The sequence below is a fragment of the Giraffa tippelskirchi genome, chromosome 4 (genome assembly GCF_054371585.1).
Source record: "Giraffa tippelskirchi isolate mGirTip1 chromosome 4, T2T-mGirTip1v1.2.pri, whole genome shotgun sequence".
NCBI classification, from domain to species: domain Eukaryota; kingdom Metazoa; phylum Chordata; class Mammalia; order Artiodactyla; family Giraffidae; genus Giraffa; species Giraffa tippelskirchi.
In genome coordinates, this window is record NC_137278.1 from 91,384,508 (window position 1) to 91,396,055 (window position 11,548).

General features: G+C 52.3%; 2 protein-coding genes across 2 annotated transcripts; one reads left to right on the forward strand and one right to left on the reverse strand.

The window, feature by feature from the left end:
* The first annotated feature begins 122 nt into the window (after nt 1–122).
* TTC31 (tetratricopeptide repeat domain 31) lies at nt 123–5,269 on the forward strand. Its single transcript, XM_081590480.1, is given in 9 exon segments — nt 123–226; nt 472–548; nt 3,651–3,743; nt 4,179–4,233; nt 4,342–4,422; nt 4,530–4,729; nt 4,997–5,021; nt 5,024–5,098; nt 5,178–5,269. Coding segments are annotated over 9 exon segments (738 nt in total). The 5' UTR covers nt 123–186.
* Nucleotides 5,270–9,893: 4,624 nt separating this feature from the next.
* Nucleotides 9,894–11,548, reverse strand: LBX2 (ladybird homeobox 2). Its single transcript, XM_081595815.1, has 2 exons — nt 11,344–11,548; nt 9,894–10,279 (listed from the first exon to the last, which is right to left on the reverse strand). The coding sequence occupies exons 1-2, from the start codon at nt 11,546–11,548 to the stop codon at nt 9,894–9,896; spliced, it is 591 nt and encodes a 196-aa protein (XP_081451941.1).

The window sequence follows — 11,548 nt, forward strand, 5'->3', positions numbered from 1 at the left end:
TCAGTCCATGGGATTTTCCAGGCAAGAATACTGGAGTGGGTTGCCATTTCCTTCTCCAGGAGATCTTCCCGACCCAGGGATTGAACCCGGGTCTCCCTCATTGTAGGCAGATGCTTTACCATACTTCGCCCTTGGCCGGTATCAAATACCCTACTGTCTTTCATTCTCGCGTCACTGTTGACGGGGATGGCGCCGATTCCGAAGACTGTGGGGCTAGTCAAGTTAGGTAAACAGGTGAGACAAGACCAGAGGGGTTTCAGAAGGGCTCCACTTGATCTGTTTTCAGTAGGATTTCCGAAGACTGTGGGGCTAGTCAAGTTAGGTAAACAGGTGAGACAAGACCAGAGGGGTTTCAGAAGGGCTCCACTTGATCTGTTTTCAGTAGGATTTTGTGCTTCGCGAGGCGGGCAGAGGGCTCCGACTCGTCTACCCCGAAGCTACCCGACGCGCTGCCGCTTTAGTTTTCTGTAGGCTTGCCTCTGCGGCCTGGCTGCCCGCTGGGGGTCGCTGCTGCCTCCAAACACTGCAGGGCATTCGGTCCTGAGGACTGAGGCGCCGCCGAGGTGAAAAGGACTCCATGGGAATTCCCCGGCTGTCCTGTGATGCTCTCCTGGGTCTTTGGAGAGGAGTGACTGTGGGGCTTACTGTCAAGCAGCGCGATGCAAGTGGAGGGAGGATGGGGAGCCAGGGAGGACTCGGCGGTGATAAATGCTTGAAGTGGGCAGGATTGGGCAGAGGAGGGTTGAGTATTGGGGAGTGGGTAGTTGAGGATTGGGGGTGGCTCAGTAATAAAGGACCCACCTGCCAACGCAGGAGACGTGGGTTCACTCCCTGGATGGGGAAGATCCCCCGGAGAAGGAAATGGCAATCCGCTCCAGTATTCTTGCCTGGGAAGTCCCATGGACAGAGGAGCCTGGTGGGCTACAGTCCATGCGGTCACAAAGGAGTCAGACATTACTTAGTGACTAAACAACAAACGACAAGGAGTTTCTTGGGGAAAGATATTATGAACAGAGGGAACAAAGACACTAAAGCAGAGAAACCTTAAGAGAACTTCACTGAAGTGAGACCTTAGTTATGGGTTTGAGAGAAGAGGCGAGAAAGAGGACAGCAAGTGGCTTGAAAGAGTGGCACATGGGTTTGGATGTCCTGAAGTAGGTGGTAGGGTTATTGAGGGAGGGACAGGATCAGATTTGGGAGCCCTGAGAAGCTATACTTCCAACTGCTTCCTGGTTATCTCAAAAAGCAACAAGTCCAGAAGTTAATTCATTATCTTTGCAGATTCATTGCATTTCCTCTAATCTTGATTAACCACACAAACTTCCATCCAGTTGCTTTATTCAGAAATCTGAGAACCATTCTCCATATTCCTCTCTTTTCCTTTATCTCATTTGTGTTGTCAAGTCACAAAGTCTACTTCTGAAGTGTCTTTTGAATCAAACCCCTTATTTCCAGTGCTGCTTCTGCCGCCACTGCCCTAGTTCAAGAACTCATTCTTTCTGACTTGAACAGTTGTAATGGCCTGCTGACTAAACATTTCATGCCTAGATTCATCTCTTTTCCTGGTACTCTTTCATTTGAGCATTTCACTCCCTAGATCAGATCCACTTGCATCACTAACAAGGCCAAGTCCAAACTCACTAGATCACACAGGGTTCTTAAGGCCCAGCTCCTGGCTGAATCTCAATTACAGTAGCCGCCTCACCCATCTTGGCTCGTTCAGCATACACTTATTGAGCACCAACTATGTACTGCACACTGTTTTAGGCGCTGGGAAGAAAGCAGTAAGCCAAACAGACAAAAATCCTCTATTCAATGAATCAGAAGTATCTAGTGGGGGCAGCCAGTCAACAAATAAACAATACAATATGTCAAATATGAGAAGTGTAAAGAAAGATAAAGCAAGAAGGAGGTCAGGGAGCACTGAGGAGAATTGAGAGGTTTTACTTTTTAAATGGAGTGGTCAGAGAAGTCCTCCCTCAGAAGATTTAAATAGGGATCTGAAGGGGGTGAAGGACTGAGCCAGTCACTGGGGAAAGAGCATTCCAGGCAGAAGAAATAACACATACAAAAGCTCTGAAATGGGAGCACACTTGGCACATTGTAGAAACGTCAAAGGAGACTGCTGCAGTTGGAAGGGGATGAAAGGGTAGGAGATGATTTCATGAAGAGATTGGGTGGCCAGATCATGTGTGGCCAGGTCGTGAATTAAGAGAGTAGCATAGACTGTGTTTTGGGGAGAAATAGAAGGTCAAGGCAGGCCTTTTTCTGTTTGGTTTTAAAGATGGGTTACACTTACTAAGGAAACAATCCTCAGAACCACAGAATGTCCAGAAGGGACTTGCCTTATCTTGTGAATGAATAAGCTGAGGTCCAGAGAGGTTAAATGACTTGTCCCAAACGAAACAGCCAGGCAGTGGCAGAGACAGAACTAAGGTGCAAGCAGCTCTGCTCCAGCACAGTGTTTTCTCCAGCTCTGTGCTGCCTGGCTAGTTAAGAGCAATAAAAACCAATGAATAATAAGGTTTTAAATTATATAACACAGGCTATGTTAGTGCCGCTTTTTTCAGTGAGGGCAGAGATAACTGGAGGGGCTTCCCCTGTGGCTCAGACAGTAAAGAATCTGCCTGCAATGTGGGAGACTCAGGTTCGAACCCTGGGTTGGGAAGATCCCCTGGAGGAGGAAATGTCAACCCACTCCAGTATTCTTGCCTAGAGAATTCCACGGACAGAGGAGCCTGGTGGGCTACAGTCCATGGGGTCACACAGAGTCAGACACGACTGAGCGACTTAACACACACACACACAGATAACTGGAAATGAGAGTCTGGAAAGGCTTTAGGCAGAAATGGGATTTGAACTTGAACTTCATCTTGAAGGTAAGGCAAAGTGTGGTGAGAAAGAAGCTCAGAGCCAGGAGGGATTCAAGGACAGCTGGGGGAAGACCCCAAGGCTGGAAGGAGCCTGGTAGCAGAGGGAGGACAGCAGCTAAGTGAGGGAAGATAGTAAGGGAGGATTGTAAGGGAAGACTAGAAAGCTTAGCCAGGGAGCTTTTTGGAGGGGTCCAAGTCCCAGGCTAGACTCAATCCTGCCTGTGGCCCTGGCATTGGGGAATTACTGGAATATTTGGAGACAGGGAGTAATTGCTGAGAACTTGGTTTGGGGGAGAAACAGATAAAGTGCAGGGGCCAGCCAGGAACTGTGGCACTCATTTAGGCATTGAGCTAGCCCCAGGGTGGATTATATGGGGATGTTCATATTCAAGAATATGACAAGGGACACAGCTGGAAGAGCAGGTAAGAGGGCTCCATCTCAGAGGCACCATTGTGCTGAGTAGGGACAGGATGGTGAAGAAGGCTGGACTGAATGCCACCGTCAGCCCTTGGGAAAGCAGGAGAATTAGTGAAAGGAGGTGATAACACCATGAAAGCCAGCAGCATGTTATGAGGTGCTGAGCAGGGAGAGGTTGGCCTGTCAAATTCTCCAGGCTGGGTAGCTAGTTTGTGGTTGCCATGGTGGAAAGGTTAACCCAGCCAAGCTTCTTGCTCTCTCCCAGAGTTCCCCACAATACCAGCCTCCCTTCCCATCCCAGGCCATAGTGGATTTTCTTTGATGGAGAAATGATCAAGAAATGATGGCTTGTGGAGAAGGATCTTCCAGAAAGCCAGCAACCTGCTAAGGAGCTGGTGGTTGAGGAGGAGTGTGTGAAAGAGAAAGCAGAGAAGAAATGACTCAAGAAGAAGGTAGCTGGAGGGCAAAAGGAGTGGGAGCCCTGAGGGATTTGGGGGCAGGAGTAGGAAAGAACTCAGGATGGTCACGGGGCCAGCGAGGCTCAGGGACTGGAGGGTCTCCTGGAGGCCATTTGGTGCAGTGGTTGTAGAGTCACACTGCTGCCTGGGCTGGAATCTGCCTGCTTACTAGGAGCCCTCTGCCTGGTGACTATCTTGTCTGCTTTTTCACATGTGAAACGAGGATGACAACAAAACCTGCCTCATAGAGCTTCAAGGATTAAGTGAGATAGTGTATGCAAAGCTTTTAGTCCAATACCACTGCATGTAGTATATATTGTCCGCATGAAGAACTGGTCTCAAGTTACAGATTTTGTGTGTGGATGTGTGTGGATGTTTAAGTATAGTGCTCAAAATATGTCCTCCTCTTCTTTGTCATTGTTATTACAGCGTCAAAAGGATCAGAAGTGAAGAGAGCACTGGAGAAGGATGACAGGGAGTCCAACACGAATGTCTGCAGGCAGATCCCAAGAGCACCAAGTGCCAGGAGGTGGGACTGGAAAAGCAGGCAGCTCAAGGTGATCCCAACTCTGTAGCTATTCACCTTCCCTTCAGGCTGAGGCCATTACAGATGGCGATGGGAGCCCCCCGTCCAGCTCTGGGAACCCAGCTCAGGGACAGTGTAGCGAGGAAGAAGAAAGAGCCTCCTTTCTTCCCTTCATGGTCTCTGCCCGCCCTCTCCTCCCACTGCTCTAGGACATACATCATCCCTGCCCTTCCTTAACTTTCCTTTCTGCTCACAAGACTCACTGGATCTATCTGTTAATAGTATCTTTGTGTCTCTGGCTTTCTGCAAGGTTATAGATTGACCCCTCAATGCCTACAGAGAAAAGGGACTAAGTCAGGAGCCCCAAGGCAGAAGCCTGGGTCCCCAAGAAAAGATGAACCAGGAGGAAGGAAGCACTCCAAAAGAGAGCCTTAGGCAGAGTCATAAGGCAGAGGTGAGGAGGTGGGCAGAAGAACCTCAGCTAGAACCAGAGGAAGGGGTGCCAGAGGGCTTTGGGAAGAGAGGTGATCTACTAAGGGTTGAGGGCAGTGACTAATAGAAGGAGTTCTCTGGTCCCAAGGTTAAGAGACCAGGGATCAAGATCCATCACTGTCACCCTGACCCAGGGTAGTTTCCTCTACAGTAAAGTAGGGCTGATACGATCTTGCAGACCTGTCATGAGGACTCCATGAGTTGCATGATGCAAAGTGTTTGAACAAAGGAGAAAGATTTGGGGAGGCTGAGGCCTTGACTTTGCTTCCCATCCCTAGGTTATCTCCAGGACTCCTGGCAGCTGCCTTACAACAGAGCCAGGAGCCAGCAAGTGAGATTCTTTCTCTCTCCTTTCTCACCTTTCCCTAGGATAGCCCCATCTGAACCTTCCCACTCTCCCTACTCCCCAGAGTTGAGTACCAGCTTTTCTCAGAATGGTTTCTACCACAAGGCCATGGTCCTCTTCACCTGAGTCTTGAAGCTCAAGCCCCAGGACCACTAGTAGGTGGGGGGGTTGGGGGGGTGGCCTCTGTGCTGAGCTATCAGGGCAAGGCTGGGGATCCAGACTTTTGTCCACTTTGTTTATGAGGTTATTTGGAAATTGCTCATTCTGCAATGAATGGCTGGGTCAGCTGGTGTGAGCCCTGACTGATGCAGCCCCTGGGGCCTCTTCTGCCTGGGCAAGGCCTTGATGGGACTGCAAATAATGGGTCTGAGGTTGGAAGCAGAAGAGGAATTTGGATGGGATGGGGTGGGGATCAGGTGTACATTGACATTTTCTAGTTAAGCTACTACCAAAATGTCCTGGTGGTACTAGGAGCTGGAGCCAGTTTGAGAAAAGGGAAGTTTTAACATTCCTTGACTCTGCTGATACTTCAACTTTCCGCTTTCTAACTCCTCTGGGACCAAAGCATTTTGAAGAGGCAGCGGTGTGTTCTGGAGACTCTGAGAGGTGGGTCCCAGCCTGACGCAATCTGGGAGCTAACATTCCTGCCTCCTGCAAGTCGCCCTGGTATAGGGATCAGGCCCGCTGTTATGCTGAGGAGGCAACAGAGAGAACTGGCCGAGATTGCAATAACAAGTGGTGCTGCTTTCTGCCTCAGACAGATAAGGGGTACAGGATGCGTAGGATGGGGGGGGGCATGGGCAGCACTGCTGGAAGGAGTGTCAGGCGCCCCTCCCTCTCCTTTCTCAGCAGTACCAGCGAAGAGGAATCCCTGGGCTGCTTCCATCAGCTGAATTCCTCCATCCATTTTTGCATGTTGATCTGGGGCCTTTAAGCCTCTTCTGCAGTTGCCCTGGAAGTACTGCCCCAAGGGCCCCTGGCCTTCTATCTCCACCGTTGCATTATCCCCAACCTGAGCCACTCTGACTAGTCCCTCCCCCAGACTCAGAGCAGAAGACCTGGTCCTCTCCATCTCCAGAACTCCTCAAAGGGCTGGGGCATCCTGGAACTTGGGCCCTAGCATCTACATCACACCAGATGAAGGAGAACCTGCCCCTAATAAGGCAGGGCCATGTGTGCATCCCATAGGGATAAATGACACAGTGTAGTAGCAGGTCACTGCACATTTTGAGACCTGTACTCTAAAACCATGGTTGGGAACATCCCTGGAAGTCATACCCCTTGATACAGAGACCCTCTGATGAGAGAAAGGAGTCCTGCATCCACTGAAATAGCCTTTCCTTGGTTCTTAAGCAGATGGCTTCTTCTGGGAGCAGCAAGGAAAAATAAAATCCCCCAAGGCTCAAGAAGGGATCTGTACAAAAATTCAGATTTCCAGACTATAACAGACCTGTCTGTAGGGGCATCTGAAGCTTGCTCTTGGTCTTGGGGAACTCACCAGTCAGAGCTCTTTGCTCAGGAATGGGGTCACAGTGATGAATAAGGCCCAAGTCTTGATCTTCAGCTTGACGGATGCTCACTTCTTCCTAGTCCCAGTTCTCACCCTGTATTCTCAAGCCTCAGTTCTCATGCCTTGTTTCCTGTCCACACTTCTATGCATATTCTGACTTCTCCTTTGTCCAGTGGTTCTGATATTCACCTCCTTCCACTGCTAGAAGATTCACCAAGGGTGTGCATTTGGGAAGCCCCTTACCAGCCCCTTCCTGGAGCTGGCAGAACCCATACATCTCCACATACCCCACCTGCTGGCTCTCCCACTGATGCGGCCTCAGCAGGTACACAGGCTTCTGCTACTTTGGTCATACTCTTTCTCCACTCCAGCACTGGACATTGTAACTAGCATTTCCCCCGTGTGAATTTACTTAGTTTTTCTACCCAGAGTCACTGCCCCTAAAAAAACTAAATTTCTCTAATTTCTCTATAAGAAACACGACCTCCTTCTAGTTTTTCCTCTAAGATCTTGACAGCTCCTCCTGGCTGGTTCCTCCCTGGCTCCGCTTGGGACTCTCAGTTCATTAAAATGTGGACCTGCAGGCTTCCCAGTATGCTTTTCTTAGAAGAACCATTTATCAGGATAAATGACTCTTGCTGCCATATGGATCTTACTCAACACCATTTGTACCTAGAGATAGGAGGCGCTGAGACACCTCCTTTGTTTAAGGCTTTCCCAACTTCTTTTTGTTGTTTATGGTTGCCAGCCTCTTAAATACTGTATGGCAGAATGAAGTCTGTCATTACAAGTTGTGTCACCTTGGACGGGTTTTTTAACACCTGTGCTTCAGTTTCCTCTTCTGTACAATGTGGGCAATCCCTACCTCACAGGGCTGCTAGGAGGGCTGAAAGAGAAAGTGTGAGAAAATACCTACCAAAAGTCTGGGACATAGTGAGTGTTAAATAAACTGATTTTTATCTGCAGTTGTGCTAAATATTCATGATTCTGACGTGAGAAAGAGAGGGGTGTGACTGAATTGCTGCTTATCTCACAAAGTTCGTGGGACTGAGGTTCTCAAAGCATGTTCCCTGTGCCAGTAGCATCAGTGTCGCCTGGGAACTTTTCACAAATGCAAATTCTCAGGCCCACCCTAGGCCTTCTAAATCAGAAACTAAGGGTGGGGTGCAACAATTTATGTTTCAACAAGCCCTCCAGGTGATTCTGAGGCATCCTGACATTTGAGAAGGTCTGCTCTAGGACTTGGGCTTCCCTGGTGGTTCAGCAGTAAAGCATCTGCCTGAAATGCAGGAGACATTTGATCCCTGGGTTGGGAAGATCCCCTGGAGGAGGGCATGGCAACCTACTCAAGTACCCTTGCCTAGAGAATCCCATGGACAGGGGAGCCTGGCCGGCTACAGCCCATAGGATCACACAGAGTCAGACACGATTGAAGTGACTCAGCAGCAGCAGGAGCTCTAAGACCTAGCAGAGGAGACACCCATCCAGGAGGCTATCTTGGTGTGACAGGTTTGAGTTTTGTTTATTCAAGGCTTGATTATAAGAGGTGGCAGCCCTGGGCTAGAATTTAGGAAGCCTTAAGTAGAGGAGGGTTCTAGCCTCTCAAAAGAAATGTCCCCTCCCCAGTACCTCTTAGACTGTCTTGGGCTTGAATCTTCCCCAAGGGCCATAGGACTCCTGACACCTTGCCTCCACTTTATCCCACACTCACACTGCTAACTGGTAGGGTTCTGACCTAGTGCCTGAGCTCTGAGTCCCCAGGGCTGGAAAGCAGAATGACCAAACATCGTGGTTTTCCCAGGACTGAGGGATTTCCAAAGGTGTGGAACTTTCAGTGCTAAAACTGGAAAAGTCCTGGGCAAACACAAATGAGTTGGTCACTCCAATTTAAAGGTTCCAGAGAGGCAGACTTTAGAAGAGCATGAAGGGAATACAGAAGTGGTCCTGAACAGGAACCAGGGGAGGTATGTGTGTGTTGTATATGTGTACCGAAGAGGCAACACAGGTGCAAAGAATACTTTTTGTACATGATAGATGACAGGTTCTTAGCTCTATACTAGTAGTCATTATCTGTTCCTGTCAATGATGGGGAAGCCGGAAGGCTCCTAACCATGAGCAGGTATGGCGGGCTCAGGGAAGACCTGCACTCCCTCCCCATCACATGCAGGAGGATGATTAATCAGCAGCGTTAGAAATTATCTCAGGAAAGCCTGCTGGAGGAGGTAGGCTGGGCTCTCTACCCTACAAGCAGCTACCCCAAGCTCTGCCTCAGAGTGTAGGACCAGTCCTTCCCACCCTTCCCCGCCACCACCACCATCCTGGTGGGGACATTTTCTCACAGCACAAGGTGGGGTGGAGGTCCCAGAAGCAGAGGTATGTCATCTCTCCCAGCGCTTATCACTTTGCCTGGGTCTCAGTGTAGGACTCTCCTGGCGCGGGATAAAGGCGAAGGGTAGGGACCCTGTTAAAAAATGACCTCAGGGTGGGAAAGGAGGAGAGTCAGGGGGGACGCGGCAGCTTTGGGGCCAGCCTGTTAGCTAAGTGCAAGGTCTGCCAGGCAGCGGCAGATCAAACCCCGAGTGGAATTCTGGAACTAAGTTGGCCCCTGAAGTGAAATGACGTGAAAGTCGCTTAGTTGTGTCCAGCTCTTTGAGACCCCATGGACTATACAGTCCATGGAATGCTCCAGGCCAGATTACTGGAGTGGGTAGCCTTTCCCTTCTCTGGGGGATCTTCCCAACCCAGGAATCGAACCGGGGCCTCCAGCATTGCAGGCGGATTCTTTACCCGCTAAGCCACCAGGCCCCAAGGCGGGGCCTAGAGGAGGGGTTGGCAGCTATCAGAGTCCAGTGCCCTTCCCCTCACCCCAGCGTCTCCGGAGCAGAAAGCTGACAAGCACCAGCTCTGAAGGCTGGTTGGATGCCTGGGTCTACATCCTGACTTAGGGGTTGTTCTTTTGTAAAAAGGGCATAACCGTATCACCTACCTTATAGGGTTGCTATGAGAATTAAAGGAAACATCGGATTTAAAGCGCTCGGCACAGTGCAAAGCATGGAATCTTCCCAATAATCAGGAGATTTTGCTCCGGGCGCTAGGATTGAGGAGTGCTGCGGCAAAGTCTGGAGTTTATTCTCAACAATCGGGGAAAGTGGGCGTCTGGACTGTGAGCCAAAAGGGGCGCTGGTCGACACCCTCCCTCCTACCCCGGAACCCGGACAGGGCGCGGGGGCGCGGAGGTAGCGCCACAGAGCCCTGGAGGCTGCTTTGGCTTCAATCGTCCACCTGTATCTCCTCCTCAGAAAGGTGGAGCTCAGAGTCAGGCCGGGCGGGGCCAGGGCCGAGGCCTGGGGCGCCGTCCGGCAGCGCGAGGCGGCACTGGGCTTCTGGGGACAGTGAGCGCAGCGAGGCCAGGTCGGCGCGCATCTCCTCCACGTCGCGCTTGAGCTTGGCGCGCCGGTTCTGGAACCACGTGACGACCTGCGCGTTGGCCAAGCCGAGCCGAGCCGCCAGCCCGTCGCGCTCGGACGGCGCCAGGTACTTCTGGAAGATGAAGCGCCGCTCCAGCTCCAGCACCTGCTGCGCGGTGAACGCCGTGCGTGACTTCCGCCGTCTGCGGCCAGCCGGGCCGGGGCCCAGCGCGCCCGGGGCCGCGCGGCCTGCGGGGACAGGGTGGGGGTCAGCCTCCTAGCCTGGGGGAATCAGGCTTCGGTCCGCGAGGAGAAGCGAGCGTGGGGTCAAGCCAGAGAGGGGGAAGGGTTGGTGCGGAGACGGAAGGCAAACCGGAGCCAAAGCCGCGGACCCTTCCCGAACTTTGCGAGGGGCGACGGTGGTGTTTCAGCCCGGGGAGTGGGGCACAAAGTGGAGCCGGCCTCCAGGGTACCCTTGAGAGGCAGAAGGATGAGGGCATCTCGCGGGGTCGGGGGACTGGGAAGAAGGCGGGACAAGCCTGAGGAGAACGGGTGCACCGTCTGGAGGTACAGGGCGGGGACTCTGAGGCCTTCCGGAGCCCCTGCTGGAGCGGACTTGCAGGTCCAGGCCGGCACCAGTGGCAGGGGCCGACCATGGTCAGAGGAGGGGCAGCCAGCTGGCATGGTGATTGTAACAGAACCCTGATCTTGCCCTGTTTTAAACTCGTGGATGTCGGGCACTCTCGGCTTATTCGTTTTGGATGACACAAGCAGTCCCTCCTCGAGCCCAAAAGGGGGAGAGTGGGGCATAAAGGGCGAGGAAAAGCAGAGTCCAGAGTCCCGCGGCCCTTGCGGCTCTAGGGCCCCTCTGCTCCTTGAGCCCTCTCGAGAAGAGAGCGTCTTGGAGCGGAGCTTGGTCACCCGGTGAGGCCCGAGCCTCACCTCCCAGCACTTTCTGTGCGGTCCTAACCCTAGCTCACTCATTTACAGCCTCCAGACCAGGCCTTTTGTCTCCTCTCCGGCCTTCCTCTGTCGCGATTGCTCCGCCTATAGCGAACGGACCCAAGAGTCGCTCAGTTCTCGACAGTCTGGTCCTTTCTCCCGGCGCTGGCGGCCTCCAGGAGCGGCAGCGGAGCCTGGGAACTAACGGCGGGGAGGGGAGGAGAGGAAGAGGCAAACCCCGGCACGTGGGCCGCGGGCAGGGTGCAGGTTAGGGTAGCGGCCAGGGTGATCGAAGGTTCGAGACCAGGAACCTGGAGGAGAGGAATGGGGAGAAGGCCAAGTCACAGTGTGCGACCTCGCCGGAGCTATACCTTCAGAGGGCTGCGGTGTGTGCCCCTCAAGTCCGCGGAAAGTTTTACTAGTCAGCTCCTCCAGCGCACACAGCGGCGACGTGGGACCCTGGTTCGACTCGGGAGGCCGCGACACAGAGGGCCTTCGGGGAATCATGCACGGGCCTAGGATGTCTGCGATGCTGAAGGATGTCCGGGGTGTCCGGGGCTCGGATCCCGAGCTCAT

Coding starts and splice junctions, on each gene's coding strand:
- LBX2 (XM_081595815.1), bottom strand. CDS start 11,548: ATGAGCTCGGGATCCGAGCCCCGGACACCCCGGACATCCTTCAGCATC. Junction 10,280..11,343: donor CACACCGCAGCCCTCTGAAG/GTATAGCTCCGG, acceptor CTGTCCCCGCAG/GCCGCGCGGCCCCGGGCGCG.